The sequence below is a fragment of the Oratosquilla oratoria genome, chromosome 22, assembly GCF_046742065.1.
Source record: "Oratosquilla oratoria isolate Oo_2021 chromosome 22, ASM4674206v1, whole genome shotgun sequence".
In the NCBI taxonomy this organism is placed as follows: Eukaryota; Metazoa; Arthropoda; class Malacostraca; order Stomatopoda; family Squillidae; genus Oratosquilla; species Oratosquilla oratoria.
In genome coordinates this window covers 11,429,342-11,453,894 of record NC_134798.1, presented here as the reverse complement: position 1 = coordinate 11,453,894, position 24,553 = coordinate 11,429,342, and the positions used below count along the sequence as shown (strand labels likewise).

The following is a 24,553-nucleotide window of genomic DNA, read 5'->3' as shown; positions in this document are numbered from 1 at the left end:
TCTTCTCACATCATTTTGTTCATAAGTTTGAACTCTATTAATATGTGGTCACTCTTTCCAATTGGTGTCTTGTAATTGATTTTGTCCACGATTTCAGGCTCAGATGTGAATATTAGTTCTAGTCTTGACGGTTCTTCATTGTTTCTATATCTGGTATTTTCCTTGACCCATTGAGTCAATGTATAGTCAGTGGTCATATCCAGTTGAGTGGTGCCCCAGAGTTCCTCTCCACCTTTTACTGTCATTTCTTCCCCCTTTATTTCCTTTGCGTTAAAGTCACCCATAATTACTATGTTTCCTCTATCTATCAGTACCTCAGATAATTCATTCTTTGTGTCTTCCAGTAATTTGGACTGATCACTATCAGACCAAGCCTGTGTTTTTGGGGGCACATAGACTACTATAAATTTTCTACTTTTCATATTACTAATTACAACTTTAATCATAATCATTTCCACACGTTTTCCTTCTGTTAATTTTTTTTTCACATTTAAGCCCTTTCTAGTTAATAACATGAGTCCTCCCCCTTGTTTATCTGGTCTATTTTTTGCCCAATGGTTGTATAGACCTTGTTCCACTATTCTTGATAAAGGACTTTTCAATTTTGTCTCCACATTTCCCATTGTGTCTGGTTTTTCCATTCACAAATAGTCATTTAGTTAATTTATTCCAGAAATCAAATTGTCCATGTTTGTGTATACCACTTTTAATTTTTTCCTTCTCTTTTTTGGTTTATGTTTCCTTTTTTCTGATGTATCATTTTCTCAGCCTCAGATCCAGTACTTAAAAAAAAAAAAAAAAAAAAAATCGGTCTCCATTCTTCTCTCGTTTTTTTCATTAGCTTCATTTCTTAGTGTCTTATCTTTATATCTTTATCATTCATTTCCTTTTTTATCCACACATTTTTGTAATTTTTACTGTTAGCTAGTTTTGCCATTTTCAATAGTATCTCTTCAGCTATCATTTGAGTCCTTAGTTTGATTTTCATTGGCCTATAGTGTTTTTTCTAGAGTATGTGCCCATTCTATGCACCTTGTCGATTTCCTTCTCCAACTCTTGACCTGCGTCCTGAACCACTTTTAGTATTTCCTTCACAATTTCTTTCTCTTCTTTTTCTCTTTGGTATTTGTATACATTATGTTTTTCTTTGATACCATAAACAACAATGTATTTCTTTTTATCTACTGTGTCTTTCACCCAGTTTTCCTTTTCTTTCATTACCTTACTGTTTCTTTTGCATTCTCCACTACTTGTTGTACTATTTCTTTGAAAGAGATAGAGATTTTTTTATTTTCACATTCCTGTTTTTGCTGATTTTTTATTTCAAGGAGATCAGTCTCTTTGATTGATTCTCCCACTTTTTCAGTCACTGCTTGTATTTGTTCTTTGACCTCTTTCTTCAGTTCTTCATTGTAGTTTTTATCCTTGTTTTCTTTTCTTTTGTTTTCTCTTTTAATAATAGCTCACTTTTTAGATCATTGAACTCAGATTATTTCCTCAGTTCTATGTAAATTTACCATTTCTTTGTGGAAAGCTCTATAATCTATTTTTAGATCTATCAATTCTTCCATCAAGTTATTGATGTCTCGATTCCTTAGTACACTGCTAACCCTAGTTTCTCTTTCTGTATCCATAACTTTTCCCTGTTGCTCCCCTTTCCCTTTGAAAGCCCCCCTCCAAAAAAAACATTGCTTTCCCACCTTTGAGTTGTCTTCAGTATGTCACTTAGGCACATTCTCTTTGGTATCACACCTAGTAGCGATTCCACTCTATTTGTATCCAATCCTCTCTTAGTTGGTTCATTAATTCTTTTATCTTCTTTTCTTTCCTCCATTTTGTGCTATACTATAGTTTTCCTGAACTGGATTTTACACCTTACCAGTCACTTGGTTACATAGCCCTCTCATTCTGAAAACAACAACAAGGTGTTTCCTTGATCCAAGCGACAAAGCACTAAGTCAGAGCTCATCCGCCAGACTTCCTCTATTGTGCTGATTAATGATACTGGCCTATAATTTAGTAGTGTCTCCTTGTTTCCACCTTTGTGAATTGGTGCCATGCCCTTTTTCAATCAAGTGGCACAATGCCTTCTTTCAATGAACATGTAATAAGACTTTGTATCTTCTCTGGTAGTTGTTCCTTACATTCTTTGAGTATCCAGTTTGAGATCCTCTCTGGTCATGAAGCTTTTGTCACATCCAATAATCCCAAGAGATTGCACTTCCCCCACTTCTACATTTATATCTGCTAAACCTGGTTTTTGATCCCCTCGCTTTTCTCCAAAAAAACTGGACTTTTTTGTGAAGATCAATAGAAAGTTTTCATTCATTATTTCTGCCTGAGTTGAGGCCTCTCCAAAGACCTCACCACCAACTATTAACTTGGTGATTTCTTCCCTGTGTCTCAATTTATCATTTATAAGCCTGTAAAATAGTTTTGGCTCATTTTTGCATTTATCTACTATACCTCTTTCAAAATTGCTTCCTTCCTCCCTTTGAATTCTGGTATAGTCATTCCTAGCTTGTTTGTAAGCTTCTTTTGTTTTATTGCTTCTATTCTTCCTCCATTTTCCCCAAGCCATGCCCCTGGACTTTTTCACAATTTCACACTTTGTCAAACAAGTCTTGTTTCTGTTTTGTCCTTTCTCTAGTATTTGCCACATGTTTGTTCACTCCCTCATTGTAAATGTCAAGAAAGATTTCCCATTTCCTCCATTTTCCATGTGGTATTCATGAATTCCCAGTTTCTTGACCTGAAATACATACACTCCATTTCTCAAAGGGGCAGTAATGGCCTCCAGTGTTGCAATTTTTTTTTTTTTTTTTGCAACCATATTACAATTTTTCTCATGTACATTTACCATATATATATACATATATTTTTTCCTTTGATGGTTGCACTGTTCCTTCAGATGTATAGGATTGATATCATGTAATACTGAAGTCGTATTTCCAGGTGCGTGTATGCGTTCCAAAACTGCATTTGACCGAGACACCCTTCAGTTTGCCCCCTTCTTTCTCCTACCATCAGCATTCCCCAAGAGAGAGTTTGAGAGGGTTGTCAAATTCCAGCCCATCATGAATAAACTCATACATCATGTTGCTCAAGACTATGAGTTCCTTAAGAAATGTCTCAAGAAGTGAGTATAGAATTTATTTGATTTTTTTTCAAGGTACAGTATACAGGATTGGAGCTATGCCTATGGGTTTCTATGTCTATATCTTCATTTATCAAATGTTTTCCACCAGAATTATTTCTGTGATCTGTTTGATTATATTTTACAACCTGCAGGAGAATATGGTGACTGTATTCTTGTTGTGGGGTTAAAAACTGCTAAATAACATGCAGCTGATACTTTAGGGTCTGCATGGGGTGCCTCTATGGACCAGAGCCACACATTATTTTGTCTGTGGTAGAGGAAATATCTTTTCATAGAGAAATGATTATACTTTATTATACTACAACTGTCCCTCCATTATGCTGTTTCCCACCCCTTGTTACTGTCCTGTACCATTTCTCTGCATATTAATTTTCTCATTTCGCTGAACCCTGTGGTGGGGGAAAAGAATACTGCCACCAAGTATTTCTGCTTAGTCATATGAGGTGACAAAAAACAGGACAGGGATAGGACTAGGTATCCTTCTCCCTGTAGCCCAAAAGGGGACATTCCTAAAAAAAAGTAAAGGCATAAGTGGGTCTGGGAGGAGTTTTCCAAGCAATACCCTAGTTTTGGGTCTTTTAATATGCTTGGATGTGATACAGATGAGAGTAAAAGGGAAGAGATAGGCATTGTGTTTGTGAGAAAAAAGATGGATGTGTTGGCATTGAGTGAAACTAAGTTGAGAGGGAGGGGCGAGTTTGAGTTTGGCAATGCAGTTAGGAGGATCTGAGGAGTGGAGAGAGGATGAGGAAGAGAAGGGGTGGCTATACTACTATGTGAAGAGATAGGTAAGGTGTGGTGGAGTGGAAGGAGGTTTCTTCAAGGTTAATGTGGATGAAGGTGAAACTGGGAAGGGTGATGTGGTTTTTTGTAAGTGCATATGGGCCTGGTAGTGAGAAGAGTGTAGAGGAAAGGGAGGCTTTTTGGATAGATTGGATAGAGTGCATAAAGAGATTAGGTAGAAATGTCTATGTAGTGGTATTAGAAGACCTTAATGCTAGGGTAGGAAATTAACCAATAGAAGAAGTGGTTAGGAAGTGTGGAGTTCAAGAAATAAATCATAGTGGAGAGTTGATGGTGGATAGTGTGTCTAGAGAGTTGATGATAGCAAATACAGTGTTTAGGAAGAAAGTCAAGCATAAGTACACATGGGAGAGGATGGTGGATGGAAGGGTGGTAGACAGAGCATTAATGGACTATGTAGTGGTAACCAGGAAAATAGCAGGAAGAGTTTTGGATGTACATGTTCTAAGGGGAGAGAGTGGGGGAATATCAGATAATTTTTTTTGTGGAAGTTAAGTTGAGAGTGGAGGATAGATGGAGAAAGAGGAAAAGGACAGAAGGTAGGAAGGTGCTTAAATTACATACATACATAAACTAAAGACTTTTTCCTCCTTACAAGGGAGGTAGCCAAAAAGCAAATGCATAGAAACCACTGTCACCCTTTCCATCCCCATCATACTCCACTCCCATCCACCCCTGTCCCTCCCTCCTATCTTGGCACCTCCTGAATGACAGGTCATCTCTGCATCTTGCCCACTGCCCTGGGTCAGAAGCAGTGTCACAAGACACAGCACACCCACAGCAAGGCCGCCTCATTAAATTGGAGACCCACCCTCTCTGTCCCCTCATGTAGAAAAGGAGAAGACGGGAGAAATCCCTTTGGACTGCATCAATTTATTTCTCACGCATACTCCCTCACCCCCTATCCCCCACCCACTCCCCCTCATGCATCACAGCATCATCCATACACAACCATTTTCCATTCACTCCCATCTTCTGTCCTCTCCCGTCCTTCCTCAACAGACATTCCCCTCTTTCCCAATGCCCCTTTTACCCCATCCATCCATCTCATCCTTGGTCACCCTCTCATGTTCACTCCTTCCACCTTTGCCTTCCACACCTCTTTTACTAGTCTTTCGTCACTCATTCTTTCCATGTGTCTAAACCATCTCAATACTCTTTCATCAACCCTATCTCCCAACTCCCTTTCCACTCCTGTTCTCCTCACCTCCTCATTTCCCACTTTATCCAGCCCAGCAACCCCTATCACATCTCTCAGGCACCTCATCCCAAACATATTCAAACTCCTCCTCTCTTCCTCTCTTATGTTCCATGCTTCTGCCCTGCACAGTGCTGTTGCCACAACCACCTCCTCACACAACCTCCTCCAAGCATCCATTCCCAAATGTCTATTTCTCATTACACTTTTCAGTCTCCCAAGGCATTTACTTGCTTCCCTCAGTCCACATTCTACCTCCACCTCCACTTCTCCCGCCACCCGTCACACTCACACCCAAGGATCCAAAACCATCCACCTCATTCAGCCTCTCTCCCTTAACACTCGCTTCCAGTCCACTGCCACCCTCCCCTTATACATCTCATCACCTTGCTTTTACTCACATCCATCTTCAACTTCCTTCCCCTGCACACCATCCCAAACTCCATCACCAACCCTCCCAGTCCCTCCCCCAATCCTGCCACAAGTGCAGTGTTGTCACCAAACAACAACTGGCTCATCTCCCACTTTTCTCCATTTTCTTCAACCATGTCCAGTCCCTAACCCACCACCCCTGCATTCACCTCCCACGCCACCCCATCCACTTACAAATTGAATAACCAGGGCGACACAACACATCCCTGATGAAGCCCCACCCCCACCTCAAACCATTCACTCTCTCCATTTCTAATCCTAACATAAACTCTACTACTCTTGTAAAAACTCTTGACTGCTCTTAACAGCTTTCCTCCTATCCCATATATTTGCAATACCTCCCACAGTGCCTTCCTGTCTACCCTGTCATACGCCTTTTCCAGATCCATAAAAGCCCAAAAAACATCCTTACCTTTTCCTAAAGCTTTCTTACATATCTGTCTGACCACAAAAATCTGATCTATGCAACCTGTACCTGTTCTAAACCTGCACTGCTCCTCACCAATTACTCCCTCTGTTCCTCTCCTAATCCTCTCAGTCAAGACCCTCCCATAAGTCTTCGCAACTACACGTAACAAGCTGATCACTCTGAAATTACTACACTCATATTTGTCCCCTTTTCCCTTGTAAAGTTGAATTATACAGGCACTCCTCCAGTCCTCTGGCACTCTACAATCTCTTAAACAAACATTAAATAACCTCAGTAGCCAATCCACCATCTTTTATTCAGCCATTTTGGATGACATCCATCCAACCCAGGTGCCTTACCTACTCTCATCATTTTAACAACTGCCTTCACCTCATCTTTCCTTATTTCTCCTACATTTTCCTCACTCATCACTCTCATTTTCTTAGTGCCTCCCACTGCAACTACCTTTCCCTCCTTATCCTCCTTCGCATTTAGTAACTCCCTAAGATACTCTGCCCATCTTCCTCTTACTGCCTTCTCTACCATTATCATCTCTCCATCTGCACTTTTTACCTTTTCTTCTCTATTTGATTTGCCTCCTCTTTCTCTCTTAATTTCTTTCCAAAACATTTTTTTAATACTTTAGAAAATTTCTGTCATATCCAATTTCACCTCTGCTCTCCTCTTTGCCTCCTTTATCATCTGCTTTACATCTCTTCTCTTTTCTTTGTACCTCATATTAATCTCTCATCCTATTTTGTAACCAAATTGTGAATACTTGCTTCTTCTCTTCTACAACCTTCATTGCTTCCTCATCCCACCACTCACTACCCTTCTTGCTATATCCTCCCATCCTCCTTGTTCCACACACCATCTTTGCACACTTTGTGACTCCCTCCTTGAACCATTCCCATTCTTCCTCCACTTCTAGTTCTACTTTATCTTTCACTTCCTCCCACTCCTCTCTCAGCTTATTCTTGTACTCCTTCTTTTCTTTCTCATTTAAGCAGTTCAGTCTAAGCACCTCCCTACCTTTTGTCCTTTTCCTCTTTCTCCATCTATCCTCCACCCTTCCACCAAAAAAAAATATCAGATATTCTCCCACTCTCTCCCCTCAGAACATGTACGTCCTTAACTCTTCCTACTATACTCCTGGTTACCATTATATAATCCATTAACACTCTGTCTACCACCCTTCCATCCACCAACCTCTCCCATGTGTACCTATGCTTGACTTTCTTCCTGAACATTGTATTTGTTATCATCAACTCACTAGACACATCACCATCAACTCTCCACTATCCGCTACAATTTTTTCATGGAACTCCACACTTACCAACCATTATGTCTATTGGTTTATAAGGTCTTCCAATACCACTACATTGACATTTCTCCCTAATCCCTGTATGCATTCATTTAAATCTATCTAAAAAAAGCCTCCCTTTCTTCTACACTCTTCTCACTATCAGGCTCATATTCATTTACAAAAACCCACATCTCCCTTCCCAGTTTCACTTTCATCCACATTAACCTTGAAGAAACCTTCTACTCCACTACACACTCACCTATCTCTTCACTTACTAGTATAGCCACTCCTTCTCTCCCTCATCCTCTCTTCACTCCTGAGAACCTGCCAACTACACTCCCAAACTCAAACTCTCCCCTCCCTCTCAACTTAGTTTCACTCAAAGCCAACACATCCATTTTTCTTACAAACATGTCTATCCCTTACCTTTTACTCTCACCTGTACCACATCCAAGCAGATTAAAAGACCTAAACCTTAGGGTACTGTTTGGAATACTCCTCCCAGACCTTCTTATGCCTTTACTTTTTTTTTTTAGGAATGTCCCCTTTTGGGCTACAGGGAGAAGGATGCCTAATCCTATCCCCATGCTGTTTTTTGTTGCCTCATACAACTCAAATGGGAAGACTTGGTGGTAGAATTCTTTTCCCCCCACCGCAGGGCTAGAAAAAAAAAAAATGGAAATGAATATATAGAGAAATGGCACAGGACAGTAACAAGGGGTGGGGGACAGCACAACGGAGGGACAGCTGCAGTATGATAAAGTACACTTAACCCTCGATTTAACGGACAAATGTGAGCAGACCCTTGTCCGTTATTTGCAAAAGTATGTTATTTGAAAATCGGGTCCGTCCAATACCAGTACTGGGCACCGGACATAAGTCCATTACGTAGAAAATTGTCCGTTAGGTTTTGGTGTGCACATATTAGATATGTAATAAAAAGCTACAGTACAAATGTATAATGATGTACATTACATATAAAGAAAAAATTGAACCACACCGTTAAGTTTCGGTGTGCACATACGTTACTACCAGACACCTATTGGACATAAGTCCATTATGTAGAAAATTGTCCGTTAGGTTTTGGCATGCATATACATATTAGATATGTAATAAAAAGCTACTGTACATATGTATAATGATGTACATTACATATAAAAGAGAAACTGAACCACCCTGTTAGGTTTTGGCGTGCACATATGTTACTACCGGACACCTATCGGACATAAGTCCGTTACATAAAAAATTATCCATTAGGTTTTGGCGTGCACATGCGTGTTAGATATGTAATAAAAAGCTACAGTACATGTGTATAATGATCAGTGGCAGCTCGTGACTGTTATTGATGGGGGGGCTGTCTCACATTCAGACACAAATAGAATCTTAAATGCTTTTATTGTTATCAATCATTGATTGATAGATTATATAGATAGATAATTATTCAATTATTTAGTTCTTACCAGTAAATGCTTGACTTCCTCAGGGCAGACTTAGGCTATTTGAAAAGGAAGTCCATTCTCCTGTTCTTGTTTTGTGCAAACAGATCAATAACTTTTTCATTTAGACCTGACATATTATTGATATAAATCTTCTCTATTGAAATCATGGCAAGTGCATTTAGCCTCTCCTGCTTCATAGTGCTCCTTAAGAAACTTTTGACCCTCTTCAGGGTTAAAAAACAATGTTCAGGCTCTGCTGTAGTCATTGGAACAGTCAAAAGAATTTTTATAAGTTTTGTCAATTCACAGAGTACATCACCTAAGTTATTTTCATTCACAATCTTTAATAGTTCACTCAATTTGGAAAACTCATGCAAATCATTTCTGTCATAGAATACTCTAAGTTCAGTCAAAAGTCTTTCTTTGGCAATCATGGGATAAGCTTCAGTGGCTACTCCAACTTCTTCTAAAGTAACTTTTTGCTTGAAGTTAGTGAAACAGTCTTTGTTGAACAATTTAGCAGCTACTAATTGTTTAGTGAAAGAAAATCTCTCAGCTATGTCAGCACACACACAGTGACACACTTCTTTTGCTTCAGCCATGAGTGTTTTTGTGGGATTTTCACAGTATTTGGAATTTCTTATTTCAGAAATGGCCCTTTTGAAGTTTGTAATAAACTCATGTGCTTTAGTCACATCAATGTTTCTACACTGCATTTGGTAAAAAATCACTTCTACATGAGGCATTATCTGGTGGAAAACCTCTAACCAAAACTTAAAACTTTCATCATTCAGGGTGTTCAAAATACCTGTTGCTTCTTGTATGGTTATAATAGTATTTGATGTACACTGTATTTCCTCCATGCATTTTTTTAAGGGTTCAAAATGTTCATAAACCTTGTTGACAGTGTGACTATGAAAGTTCCACCTTGTAGAAGATGGGCATGGAATACGGCTAGTCATGTGCTTTGTAAGAACATTTAAATGTAGAGGTGACCTTGAAAAAAATGTGGCTCTGCCCGAAAGGTTAGAGAAAAATATTCGTGAACCCTGTATAACACTTGCAGCATTTTGCATAATAAGATTAAGTTGGTGGGCATAACAGTGAATGAAATGGGCGTTATTGTACACTGATTTGATTTTAGCCTAAACTCCCCCCTTCTTACCTTTCATAACACTTGCACCATCAAATATTTGAGCAATCAGTTTCTCTGCATCCCCTTCAAGGACTGTGTTTAACTTATCAAGGATGCATTTTGATAACCCATCCACTGTTTGATTTTCTGGAGTGAAAAATCTCCAAAATCTCTCAACAACCTCTTCACCTAGCAAGTATCTTAGAACAATAACCATTTGAGTGTGTTCTGAAACATCTGTAGTGTCGTCTGCCATAACAGCAACAAAGGGAGCTTCTTTTATTTCTTTTCTCATCTGATCATGATATATTTGCAGTAGACAATTGAGAATTTCATTCTGAATAGTCTTGGAGACACCTTTGAAGACTGCATTACTTTCTAAATGGGTCCTCAAGTCTGGATCTAATTGTGTTGCATGATTTATCAGTCCTCTAAATACACCTGGATTAGCAGAGTCATCAGTTTCATCATGTCCACACAAAGGTAGCTCAAAATGTCCACAAAATTTTATGCAGTCTATAATCTCAGACAAAATTTCATGATTCTTGGTAACCTTCTTATTATGTGCATTCACTGAAAGTCTGTATGACTCACTAAGTCTTTCTTTAATATTTACACTGCCAAGAACAGATAGAGAAATGGCATTATAAATATGCTTGGTATTTTTGTGTTTCTCTGTTTTTTCTTTCAAGTTCTTTATGCATGTAAAACCATCTTTGGACCATACTGAATCACCTCCAAACAACAGACATGGAAAGCAAAATAGTGCATTCTTAACTTCACATCCACAGAGCCATGTTTTCCTTTGGTACCAATCACAATTAAAACTACGAATATACTTCTTGTTGTGGCTTACTCCTTCTTGTACAATTTTAATTTCTGGTAATGAGCAACCTGCTTGTTTAATTGCTACCTTCTCTTGAAGTGTTAACTGTGAAAAATTGACTTCTTTCAATGCAGAAACTGTCTTTGCTTCTTGTGCCATTTTGCAAAATAATGCTAGGCCTACCTGTGAGAAGAAGAAAAATACTGGAACTATTAAACTGTCGGAGGTTCAGCAACACGTGGTAAGTTGCTAAATCGGAGGTTCAGCGACAGTTGCTAAATTTTGTTGGCAATTTCTATAAAACTTGCCCAAATTAAAAAGCAAAAAATTTGTAAAACAATTTTTGATTGGCTAATATTTATTCTCATATTTATTCTTATCTGTTTGACTAATTACTAACATACATACATACATATACCAAGGCTTTTCCCCCCTTACAAGGGAGGTAGCCAAAAAGGAAAAGGCATAAAATTGTGGTAATTATTGTTACGATAGTGTGTGGGTTCAAAGTCCGGTTTCCTGTTCTTTATACTGAGTTTGTTCGGTTTTATTAATTTCCTCGTTTGAGGACCTTGTTAACTTTCGGGAAATTTGGCGGCTTTGGTACCTTATTTTTCTCGTGAACATTCGGAAATTTCCGAATAGTTCTCTATTCTTGGTGGCCTCTATTGTTATTTTTTTGTGGTTTCTTTGATTTGTTGCCTTTATCCAATTTAAGCTCGTATTTAAATCAAAATGATTTTTACTTAATTTCTATCTTCGTTGTGTTTAGTCCATAAGACGGTTTTCGGCACGACTATTTTGCTCGTGTATTTGTGATGAATTGTTGGGTTTGGCGTCGTTATGGCTAGCCACGATAAGACATTGTCCGATTCGGAAGTTTTGCAAAAACTCTAAAGACAGAGAGCTCATAAAAAGGGGCTTATCTCTAAGGACTTCAAAGCTCTCAATGCCAAATCTGATTCTTTATCTATTTCCGTCCTTGACGATATGTTAATTCAAATTGAGAATTTCCTCTCAAATATACAAGATTTGGACGAAGAAATTAATGACTTGCTCCCCGAAGAAGAAAAGGACGAGGATATGGAGAAATCCAGAGCTTACCGCCTGTCCGTTCTTCTCGAATTGTCTCCTTATAAGGAACGGAGACAAGAGTTAAGGGGAGTTTTTGAATCTCAAATAGGTGAAAAACTAAAGTCCACTGATAATTCTGTACAACTTCCTCTTCCTCCTATTATTCTTCAACATTTTGAGAACAATTCCAGCAATCCTTTTGCTTATTTAAACTTTAAAAAGGGTTTTCTGAATGTCTTAGCTGGTATCCCCAATCTGACTAATAGTCAGAAGTTAATTTATTTGAGGAGATACCTCAGAGGGGAGGTTTTCCATTTAGTAGAGAATTTACCAGTGGATGATTCAAGTTTTGACTCTGCTTTCCTTCTTCTTGATGAGTTATATTTCAACAAGGAAGAAATTCTTGATAAGGTGTTGATTTCCATTATTAATGCACCGGAGGTCTCACTCTTGAGAGACCTTAAAAGTTACATTAGGTCTGTAGATTCCAAGCTACAAGACCTTAAGGGAATTGGGCAGGCGCGGATCTAGGAACAAAGTTTGGGGGGGGCCCGACGGCAGAATTTTCGGTTGTTTAACGAGCATTAGCATTACCGTTTCTCCACACACGGGATTCTTATTTGTTAATAACTGGCGGACTGACCTAAATGAATGGGCATAACCATCTGCTCTAGGTGCCAGTGTTTCTCTTCGGATTCAAATGAGAGAGGAATTTTGTATCTTATCAAAACTTTATTGAATCGTACAATAAAATCCTCACACGGGGCACCAATGTAGTGAGTTCCAGCGATAAACCTTTCATATATTTAACCAAACAGCAAAACAACCATTCAATGCGGCAGATACCAACAGAAAGAAAGAGAGTCGAACGCAGCGGTCACTTATATAGGCGGATATTAGCGGAAAAACAGTCAGCGGAAATCAAGATGTTATCGAACCTTAAAGAACTTTCCATAACTTTCATAAATGATACAATGATAATAAAAATGGATTATAACACGGATTAAACATGGATTATAAAAATGAAATAGTGAACTGAAATGAAATCGGGCCAAAGGGCCAAAGCCAAAAGGGGGGGGCCCGGGCCCCCTGGGCCCCCCCCTTATATCCGCGCCTGGAATTGGGGTAGATTTCACTAGGCCAGGGAGTGAGGGCCTCCTCTTGATAAGTAAATTAATTTTTATTAAATTGCCTAAATTTTTTCTAATTGAATTGTCTCGGGTGATTAATTCTAATTACCCCAATTTTAACCAACTCAAGGAAGTTTACCAGTCAGTTTTGGTTAGACTTAAAATGGGATCAGGTGATCTTGGTGTCAAACCTAAACGAAGCCTTACTACCAGCTCCCTTGCTTTCAAGGAAATTTCCTTGAAAAAACCAGTTGATTCCAGTAATGGAGTTGATGGCTCCTTTAAGGCCAATTCTAATCCCATTAAGAAGTCTATTAGTAGATGTAAATTTTGCCCTGCTTCCGACCATGCTAGTTCGAAGTGTACTTCATATAAATCCCTTGAGCAAAGGAAAGCTAGAGCAACTCAGTTAGGACTGTGCAATAGATGCCTAAATCATGGACATGGTTCTTTGGTATACCCTGGGTTAAGGGCTGCTCTGCCTTACAAATGTTTTGTTTGCAATAAACCCGAGCATCATGGAGCCATGTGTCCTATGGCTTATAAGACACCACTCTCTGAAGGGAAAGTGTTTAATTTTCATAATTCAACAGATTCCATTGTTCCTTTGGTCTCCCTTCCTATTAGCAGAGGAAAGAGAACTGCCCAATGTCTTTTTGTTGGACACTGGAGCCCAGTTTTCTATCATTAATAAGGAATTTGTAGAGGACAAAGTTGGACCTTGTTTAAGTCCTCCTTTGGACAAGTTAGTTTCTTCCTTTGGTTTACCTCTAATGAATAAAAGAGGTTTTAACTGCACTGCTAATTTAAAACTCCCTTCAGGGATGAATTTATTTAGTTTGTTCTTTGTCATTGAAGGATTCAACTTGTCCTTACAAATTCCTTACTTATCTTCTGTACTACTTAGTATGAATAATCACAAATTTTTTGTTCCACCAAGTTTTCCAAAAGTAAAGGGAGACCAACTGAACGTTTTAGGGATCATCAGTAACGACATTCTTCAAAACTTCTCAAACTTTTCAATAGAAAGTGCCCCCTTGTATGGTAGCCCATCATGCAAGGTTATCAAACTTGCTAATGGTTACATTCCATACGGGACTGGGGCTCAATATATCCCTCCTAGTGAGAAGCCTTTCTACTTAAAGAGGATGATAAGGGGGATTCCTGAAATGCCCTCTAATGAAATCCAAGACATTGACAGTTTCAAATGCAATGAGAGGCCTTTGAGGATAATACCAGACTCTGACCTTGGAGTGGATTCTTATAATTGCTTAGAGGAATATCATGGAGATTCACTTGTTTTCTATAATTCTTCTTTCAAAACCAATGGAGTTTCTCTAAAGAAATCTGAGAAAGGCTCTTCCCTTACCCAGTCTTATAAGACTTAAATATTTTCCTTCCAAAAGGTTAGGCAAAGAAAAGTTTCTTGTCAACTTCTGTTTAGAACCTGTAAGTTCTCAATTTGATCCCTTGCAGGAAGTCTTTATTAATTCTAATGTTGAGTATGGTCTTGACAATTTCTATTCTTTAGAGTCCATTGGTATTAAAGAGGAACAGACCCCGGATATTGATAATTTACACATTGATGAATTTAAACAGTCCATTTCCTTCAAGAATGGACATTACTATGTGAAGATCCCATGGAAAAAGGATTTGGTGGATCTTGTTTCCTTTAACCTTAAGATATCTCTAGCTGTAGCTCAAAGGGCTTATGACAAACTTGAGCAAAAGGGGCTTAGAGAGGATTATGAAGCTGTGTTTGACCAGCAAGAGGCCTTGGGTATTATTGAGCCAGTAACTAAAAGAGTCCCTGGACAAATCTTTATACCCCATAGACATGTGTTGAAGGATGATGATCTTTCCACTTCTAGAATAAGGCCAGTTTTCAATTGTTCTCTCAAAGTAGGAAAAGCTCCTTCCTTAAATGAAGCTGCATTCCCAGGAGTTGACTTGATGAACAACCTTCTCTCTCTCTTGTTGTATTTCAGGACCAATAATCATGTCATTTTGGCTGATGTTATGAAAGCCTTCTTGCAGATCCGTTTGAAGGATGAGGCTGATGGTAACAGGTTCTGTTTTTTCAGGAGGATAAACAACCAGTACAGGTAAACGTCGACTTACGATGGCATTAGGTTTCGATAGAGCCATCGTAAGACGATCTCATCGTAAGTCGATCCCCACTCTGTTCCGTGGTCACTGTACCTAGCCTACCTGTATATTAACCACCAGAGATACTGAATATAGCCTATTAAACATGTACAGTAGTTTATTTAATTATTTTTATCCTTTTTACCATATTCAAACACTATAATATGTATTTTCAGTACGGACATATAAATCTCGCGGGCAGCAGCCAATGCCAGCCGTACGACGTGACGTAATAATACTCGCATCATAAAATATAGTCACCGCTTATATCGATCGTTCTCTCTTTCACCCGCGAATTTTGAAAACCACAGAGAATGGGATTTAGGGCACATTTGAGAGAATGTAAAAACACAGGGGCGACTACAATAAATATAATCAAGACGCCGATATGGCAGCGTCGCGAATCCACTTGCTCCTCATGACGCCTATGTGTGCGGCACCGTATGGAAGGGGTTAAATTATCATGTCGTCGTCGTCGTCGTCGTCGTCATCGTAAAGTCGAACAATCGTAAGTCGCGGCCATCGTAAGTCGACGTTTACCTGTATATACCCGTCAGGTATAATACTATCATTTTTGGCTTTATTTGCTCTCCTTTCATTCTAAATTTCATTATCCAACACCATCTTTCTTTGCAGCCTGACTCTCTAACTGCCTCCTTAATCAAAGATAAATTTTATCTAGACAATTTGGTCTACACAACCAATGAGCTTTGTTCCCTCCCTGCAGTGGTCGAGAAGATTAATGAGATCATGCTCAATGGAGGTTTACCTCTCAGGGAGTGGACATGCAATAAAGAGGAGGTTAAAGTCTTGGGTTATATTCATAAGGATCATGATACTTTGAGAATCAAGGAGGTTTCCCTTGACAAGAATGCCTCAACCAAAAGACAAGTTTTGTCTTCCTTGTCTTCTGTATTTGATCCTTTAGGGTTTTTCTCTCCTGTGCTCTTGCATGGAAAAATCCTTATTAGAGAGATGTGCCAAAAGATGGTGGATTGGGATTGGAAATTAGATAGAGAGTTACTTGTTAGATGGAACAAGTTATGTGAAAATTTTAGGGAGGTTAATAACCTATCCTTTAAAAGGAAAACCTTTTGTACAGAATTTCCCATTAAATTGTTTGTATTTGCTGATGCTTCCAAGGAAGCCTATGGATGTGCCATATATGTAGGGCAAGAAGGAAGAGAATTAAAGGAGTCTAATACCTCTCTTCTATTTGCCAAGGTCAAGGTGGCTCCTATTAAACAGAGAACTTTACCGTCTTTGGAGCTTATGGCAACTTTTCTATCTTTGAAATGCCTCAACACTATTTTTGAGGAAGGACTGGTGTCTGCCCCACTGGTTGAATCAGTGGTTCTTTTTGTTGATAGTCAAGTTGCCCTTTCTTGGATCCTGACCAACAAGGCTCCTAAGAAAAATATATTTGTCAATAATAGATTGAAGGAAATTTCCAATCTTATGGAAATTTTCAAGGCCAAGTTCACACCCATTTCTTTTACTTATGTTCCTTCTGAACATAATATGGCTGATTTCCTAACTAAACCTTGTAGTGCTAAGGTGTTCAAGGAAAAATTTAATTGGTGGGTGTATGGACCTGAATGGTTGTTGTTGCCTCCTCATACTTGGCCAAAGGGTCACTTGGGATGTATTCCCCCCTGTTTCAAGGGAGACATTGTCAATGCTGCTGTTGTACAAGTTGACACTCCTCTTCTAATAGATGTCTCTAAGTTTTCTTCCTATAGTAAACTTCTTCATCACACTTCTTTGATTTTTAAGGCAGTCTTTCTGTTCAAGAAGTCTAATGCTGACCCTGTTAAGGCAGCATCTAATTATTTGATGAGTATTATGCAAAGGGATTCCTTTCCTGCTGAATTGGCTTTTTTGCAGAATTCCAACTCTAATGACGTACCTCCTTTGGTAAGTCAAATGAACTTGTTCTTGGACAAGAATGGTTTGATTAGGTCCAAGGGCAGAATTGACAAGAACATCAACCTCAAATATGAGGTTGTCAATCCCCTTCTCTTGTCCAAATCTCATCATTTAACTAAGATCCAAATTTTCTTTGCTCATTGTCAAGATATGCACATGGGACTACAAGCCACACTTAATTTCCTTAGTATGCATGGATTCTGGATACTTAAGGCCAGACAAGCTGTTTTAAGCATTTTGAAGGATTGTATAGTTTGTAGGAAATACAATTCCCATGCAGTTAATTATCCTTCTCCTTCCTCTTTACCAGCCTCTAGGGTGAATCTAAGTGTGCCCTTTGCCCATACTAGTGTAGACTACACAGGGCATTTATGGGTTAGAGACAGGAATGGAGAGAAGGTTAAAACATACATTCCTATCTTCACATGTTTCAATACTAGAGCAGTTAATTTAGAGTTTGTGGATACTATGTCCACTCCTGAGTTTATTTTGGCTTTTGTTAGGTTTGCTAACAGGTATGGAATTCCTTCTACTGTTTATTCTGACAGTGCTAAATCTTTTGTACAAGCGGGAAATGTTATTGAACAACTTTTGTCTTCTGAATTTGAAGAGAAATTTAAAGCTTCACCTGTTCAGCATAGAACCATTCCTGTTTATGCTGCTTGGTATGGTGCCACTTGGGAAAGGTTAATACAGACAATGAAACAATGTTTGTATAAGGTATTGGGTAGGTCTGTTCCTTCCCTGGCAGAGATTACCACACTTTTGTCCGATGTTCAAATTTTTTTGAACAATAGACCACTAACTTATCGTTCTTGTGAAAATGAGGTAGATGTTATTACCCCAAATAATTTCCTTATTAGAAGGACCATTCCTTCCTTGATGTTTGGAAACTTGGAACAAGTCCCTGAATGGGAATCAGGAGAAGACTACCCTTCTCTTCTCAACTTGGTTATGGACTGTAGGGATTATTTCTATGAAGAGTTCAAGAAACGATGGTTGACAGTACTTGGTCAGCTTAAGGGAAAGGGATAGAGCTGCATATCACAGTTCTAGAAGCTGGGAAAAGGGTGATATTGCCTTTTTGAAACTCCCCTTCAAGACCAGACCCTTCTGGCCCTTAGTTCGTATTGTGGAAACTTTTCCTGACCAAGACAAGGTGATACGTACAGTCTCTGTTGTTAAGCCTGATGGAAACTATTAAAGTCAACATTAAGCTTTTAATCCCTCTAGGTTAACTCTTTACAAGACGATTGTGTCTCTCTGGAACCTACCTCTGTGAGGCCAACTCGTAAGACTGCACTGGCCTCTAGAGACCTAGTAAGGTCTCTAGCAAACAAAAAGTTATTATAAATTTTGTTCGAAAGTGTTACATTTCTTAAACACTTTCTTTTTGTTGTCGGGGAGGCTGTGGTAATTGTTGTTACAGGAATGGCATTGTTTACTTGAGCTACGGCAATTCCCGAAAGCTTGTTTAATTTTTGAATTGGGAACCTTTCCTGTAACTTCGTACTACACTATCGTAATTTTAATTAATATATTATTAAACTCCCCTCCCTCTTTATTTTATTTAAGCCTATGTTGTAATTTTGATTAACAAATCGGGAACTTGAGAACTTCTTGAAGTATCAGTTGTCCCGTGGCTTTGAAGCCGTTTTGAAGGCTCATAAGAATTCCAGCTGAACGAGACTAAGTTTAGTCAACTGAACGCCAGACAAGCTTCAACTCTGGTACAAGACAATCAAACCTCGGCAAGAGATTTTCTACTATTACATCGAAGCCTCAAGAATACAATTCGGTTCCGACGATTAGTTAGAGAACTCAACAAGGTAAGTTCTCTAACGTTCGCTTTTGTGGTCAATTAATTACAACATAATATTAAAAAAATTATTCCCACCCATTCCATCCCTGAATACACTCCACACCCCTCCACCCTCCTTCTTATCTTATAAGCACCTCCTGGATGACGGGTCATCCCTGCACCTTGTCCACTGCCCTGGGTCAGAAGCAGTGTTGCAAGACACAGCACATCCACAGCAAGGCCGCTTCATTAAATCGGCGACCCCCCCTCTCCGTCCCCCCATGCATAAAAGGAGAAGACGGGGAGAAATCCCTTCGGGCTGCGTCAAATTTTGCTCACACATACTACCACACCCCCCATCCCCCTGCCCATTCCACCTCATGCGTCACAACATCATCCATATACAACCATTCTCCATTCACCCCTGTCTTCTGTACTCTCCTGTCCTTCCTCAACAGACATTCCACCTCTTCCCCAAAGCCCCCTTCACCCCATCCATCCACCTCATCCTAGGATGTCCCTTCATGTTCACTCCCCCCACATCTGCCTTCCATACCTCTTTTAACTAGTCTTTCTTCACTCATTCTTTCCATGTGTCCAAACCATCCTAATACTCTTTCATCAACCCTATCTCCCAACCCCCTTTCCACCCCTGTTCTCCTCCTCACCTCCTCATTTCTCACTCTATCTAGCCTAGTAACCCCCATCATACTTCTCAGACACCTCATCTCAAACACATTCAAACTCCTTCTCTCTTCTTCTCTTATGTTCCATGTTTCTGCCCCATACAGTGCTGTTGGCACAATCACTCCTTCATACAGTCTCCTCTTAGCATCCATTCCCAAATGTCTAAATTCCTCCTCATTACACTCTTTAATCCACCAAGGCATTTACTCGCTTCTCTCAATCTACATTCTACCTCCACCTTCACTCCACCTTTTCCTGCCACATTTGCACCCAAGTATCTAAAACTATCCACTTCCTCCAGTCGCTCTCCCTTAGTGCTCACTTCCAGTCTACTGCCACTTTCACCCCTTGTACATCTCATCACCTTACTTTTACCCACATTTATCTTTAGCTTTCTTCTATCACATACTCTCCCAAACTCTGTCACCAACTTCCTCAATCCCTCCTGTGTAGATTAGAATTAGCTGTGTAGATTAGAATTAGCTGTAATATGGTGTGGGTGGATTGGTGTTTATTCTAGGGGAAATTCTTGGCCACCAGTGGTGGTCAGGAATGTTGTCTGTGTCTAGTTTGTTGCTCTGAGTTATAAGGTCTTGATTGACGGTTGTAAGGCTGTTCCATGTTTTCTTTCCTAGTCTGTGGCATCTTGTGTTAAGAGGTTCTATTCTATCTTGTTTGTGTAGTTGTTCCATTGTAGTGTTGTAAGGAGGTGTGTGTTTGTGTGCTTTTCTTATGATCTTGTTTTGTGTAGCTTGTAGTTTTTTGTATGTACTGTTGTTTAATGTGGTCTTATTAGTGTCTTATATAGTTTTAATTGGATTTTTGTGTTTAGTTTTTTAAACCTTTTTAGTTTTTTATTTGTGTTGTTAGCTAACTTTATACGTGTGTTTATGTGTGGTCTTATGCCTTGTGTTCCTATGCGTGCTCCTAGTGTGATTAATTGTTTTTTGAATGTTATTTCCTTCTATTGTGATTGGTGTTGGTTTGCGTGCGGAAATGGAGAGTATTTGGAATTTTGTTTTGTGGCTATTTTCCATTTCTTTTCGTATGTGTCTATTGTTTGTATTTCTGTTTCTGTCTTTTTGGCTAACATATTTCTACTTTTGTGTTTGGGGTAGGTGATAATTTGTGTAAGGTCGTCTGCGTATTGTATTTGGAAGCAGTGTGTTGTTGTTGTTGTCGTTCCCTAGACTGTCTGTCCGAGCAGTCCCGTCTCCCCAAGGAAGGCCACAGCCGAAACTGGGTTTTCCCACAAATCCTTTATAGAGTGTATGTTGTGTTGTTTGCGTGCATGATTGTGTATAATGCAGTCTTCCATTATGTGTTGTATGGTATGGGGTGAAGTGTTACATCCTGGGCAGCTGTTCACAACACGGTCGTCCAGCCTCTTCTGGTAGCTTAGAAGTGCTGGGTGGTGACCGCATCGCAGTCTGGCCAAGTGGACTCTGTCCTTACGTGGGAGAGAGGATTCAGAAGGGTGGATATCAGGGGGTCTGGCATGTAGCAGTGTGTTGTCTTTCAGTGTGTTAATGGAGCGGTGAGAGATATGATTATGAATATGTTTCCGGAGGCTGGTATTTGGTGGTTGTGGAGGAAGAGAAGAGAGTATCTGTGTGTAATAAAGGTCTATGGGTGTAGTTTTAATGTTTCTTGGTGTGTGTGGGTGTTCTGCTATGTAGTGTAGCGGGTGTGATGTGTTTGTGGTGGCTGCAGCAAGTGTTTGTGTGCCTCTCATGTCGAGGTGGTCCTTGACTTTGAGGACTTTTGTTTCATGGTGTAAATGGTCTGTAGGTGATGTATTTGTGCAGCCTGTAATTGTTTTTAGGGCTTTGTTTTGTATGATTTGAAGGGTGTTGTGGTGTGTCTCACTGAGATTAGGAGCCCATGCAGGACTCGCATAATTCATCACTGAGCGTATGCATTGTTTGTATATTGTTATATTAGTTTCTTTGTTTTGTCCAAATGTTGTTCCAGTGATTGACTTGAGTGCGTTAAGTCTAGGTGTGCATTTGTTTTTTATGTTTGTGAGGTGTTGTTTGAAAGACATGGATGTATCGTATGTTACACCAAGAATTTTCGGTGTGTTTGTGTGTGGTATTAGAGTGTTGTTGATGTAGAGATGAGGTATGTATTTGTGTTCTTTTGTCCAGTTGGTGAGAAGTGTTGCTGTAGATTTGGTTGGAGCTATTTTGAGTCTGTTTGTGATGAACCATGTGTTGAGTGTGTCAAGGTAAGGCTGGATTATTTCTGCAGCTTTGTCTGTGTTACGATGTGTGCATGTGATTGTTATGTCGTCTGCGTAGGAAGAGATTTGTATTTCTGAGGTGTCTGGCGTGGGTAAGTCATGCATGTATAGATTAAATAATGTGGGGGATAGAACTGAGCCCTGTGGTACTCCGTTCTTAATGTTTCTGATGTGCGATGATTGGCCATTATATGACACATGAGCATTCCTGCCTGCCAGATAATTGGCCAGCCATCTTTTGGTGTTATTGTGCATGTCTGTGTTATATATTTTATTTGTTAGGTTGTGGCGGGGGATAGCATCAAAAGCTTTACTAATGTCCAATGTTATAAGAAGTGTTCTGTGGTGGGGCCTATCTGAATTGATGCCATCTAAAATTCTTTGTGTGAGGTTTGTCAGAAGAGTGTTTGTGGAGTGTAGTGGCCTAAAACCGTGTTGTGAGTCAGCAAGGGGAATATATGGTGTGACAAGTTTAAGTATTAGGCGTTCAATGACTTTAGAGGGGGTGCAGAGAAGTGTGATTGGGCGGTGCGATGTTGGGATTGTTGGGTCTTTGTTCGGTTTTGGAATGGTGATTATTTTACCATGCTTCCAGATGTCGGGTATAGTGTTGTGTGAATAGCTGTAGTTTGCAATGTTTGTGAGTGCGTGTATACCTTGTGGTCCAATGTGTTTTAGGTGGATGTTGCTTATGTTATCAGGGCCACAGGCAGATGAGTGCTTGAGACTATGCATTATGAGTTTTGTCTGACTGTCTATGAAGGGTGTATAGTCTGAGTCTGTGGGAAAGTCTTTCTTACGTCGAATGGTGCGTCGGTCGTCAGGGTGAGATGTAAGATGGCTCGTCTGTGCGAAATGACGTATGAGTGCGTTTGCTTGTTGTCTGTTTGAGGGTAGATTATCTGTTGTTGTGATTATTGCTGCGTGAGAGCGTGTAGTGTTAGTGTTGGATAGTGTGATGCTGTTGAGTGTTTTGTACAATTTGCTGGTGTTTGTTTTGTGAATCCTAACAACGTCTACGTCGTGGGACCACCCCCCAACCCCAAGAGTTGGGGGCCAATCAGCAGCAACTACCCCTGGCCATCAGCTCTACGCAGATGGAAGCAGTGTGTTGAGGGTTTTGGTATGTCTCTTGTGTAAAGGTTGAATAATGATGGTGATATGATGCTTCCTTGTGGTACTCCACTGTGTAGTTTGAATGTTGGTCCTATATATGTATTTATTTTTATGTTTGATGTTCTGTTGTCTAAGTAATTGCATATAAGTTTGTTTATGGGGTCTGGTAAGTTTATCTGTTGTATTTTATATTTGAGTCCTTCATGCCATACTTTATCAAAAACTTTTGAAATGTCTCTTGAAACTATGTTGCATCCTTGTTTTTGTTTTTGGCTGTTGGCGATGTGTTCGTAAAGTGTTGCTAGTGCTATATGTGTGCCTCTTCCTGGAGTGAATCCGTGTTGGTTTGGGTTGATTTGGTTGTTGTTTACTAAGTGAGTGTATAGTCTGTTTGTAATGATTCTTTCGAATATTTTGGCTGGTACTTCTAGAAGAGAAATTGGTCTGTAGTTCCCTACGTTTGTTGTCTGTTTGTTCTGCTTTGGGATGAATATGAGTGTGGAGTGTTTGAATATGTTTGGGAAGTATCCTAGGCTTAATGTTTCGTTTAATGTTGTTGTTAAGTAATCAAGCATGTTGTCTGGTACATGTTTTAAAATGATTTTGTTTATTCTTGATTGTCCTGGTGTTTTATTTTTCATGTTTTTTATTGTGGTTTTGATGTCTTGTGTTATTATTGGCTGTGTTATTGTGTTTTCTGGGTCTAGTCTATTTAGATCTACTATGTCATGTGGGGTGAGTTCTTGTGAATGTTGTTGTAAGTGAGCTAGTATTATTTGTTCGTGTGTTTGGTCAAATTGTATGTTTTCTTCCGGAGTGATTTTGAATGTGTTCTCCCAGTGTTTGCGGAATGCTGTTTCTTTTTCTTTGTCAGTATGGTATTTTGTGTTGTTTTCTATTATGTATGGTATGTTAGTTGTGTTGGTACCTGTTAGTCTTTTTATGTCATTCCAGAAAAGTTTTTGGTTTTTGGTGTTTATGTTTATTTTGTTCATTAAATTGTTCCATGTTTCGTTGTATAGTTTTTTGCTTTCTTCTATTAGGTCTTGTTGGATTTGTCTGATTTGTGTTTTGGTGTTAGGATTCCAAATTCCATTTCTTGTGTTTGTTAATATTGTTTTATATTTCCATTGTAGTAGTTTGATTTTATCTGTTGTTTTGGGTGAAGGAAGTTTACGGTAAGTGGAGATTGGTATATGTAGGCGGATGGCTGTCTGTATCCAATTGTAGAATATGTTTAGTTTTTCGTCTATGTATTTTGTGTCTTTTGTTGTATAGGATAATGTGTGGGTTTGTCTATGTATGTTATGTGTATTGATAGTGTTTTCTAATGTGGTCTTGAAGTCTTTCCAGTTTGCTTTAGAGAAATTGTGTTTCGGTGTTGTTGGTATGAGAATGGGTTTGGTGGAGAGTTTAATTTCTATTGGTAAATGATCTGAGGACGTTAGGTCGCCTTGTCTTATACTATGTATTAGGTGGTGGTGTCTGTTTGCGAGAATGATGTCAGGATTTCCTACTCGTTGATGTGAAATGTAAGTGTGGAAATCAGGGCCAAGGTAAGTCATGTGGTTTTGTTGGATGTATTTGTAAATAGTTATGCCTAGAGTGTCATTGTAACTGTGTCCTAGTGAAATGTGATGTGCGTTTAAGTCTCCTATTAGGTAGACTGGAATTTGTTTGCGCATGAGACTGAGTATGTCTTGTGTCGGGAAAT

General features: G+C 39.3%; 1 protein-coding gene across 4 annotated transcripts in view; it reads left to right on the top strand.

Annotated features, from left to right (window-relative positions):
• LOC143037429 (glutathione synthetase-like) overlaps window positions 1–24,553 on the top strand; it is a 371,409-nt gene that overhangs the window by 106,616 nt on the left and 240,240 nt on the right. For all 4 annotated transcript variants that reach the window (XM_076205616.1, XM_076205614.1, XM_076205618.1 and 1 more), the window contains exon 3: window positions 2,956–3,139. In XM_076205616.1, the coding sequence (XP_076061731.1) occupies window positions 2,956–3,139 (184 nt within the window). The remainder of the gene's footprint in view (window positions 1–2,955; window positions 3,140–24,553) is intronic.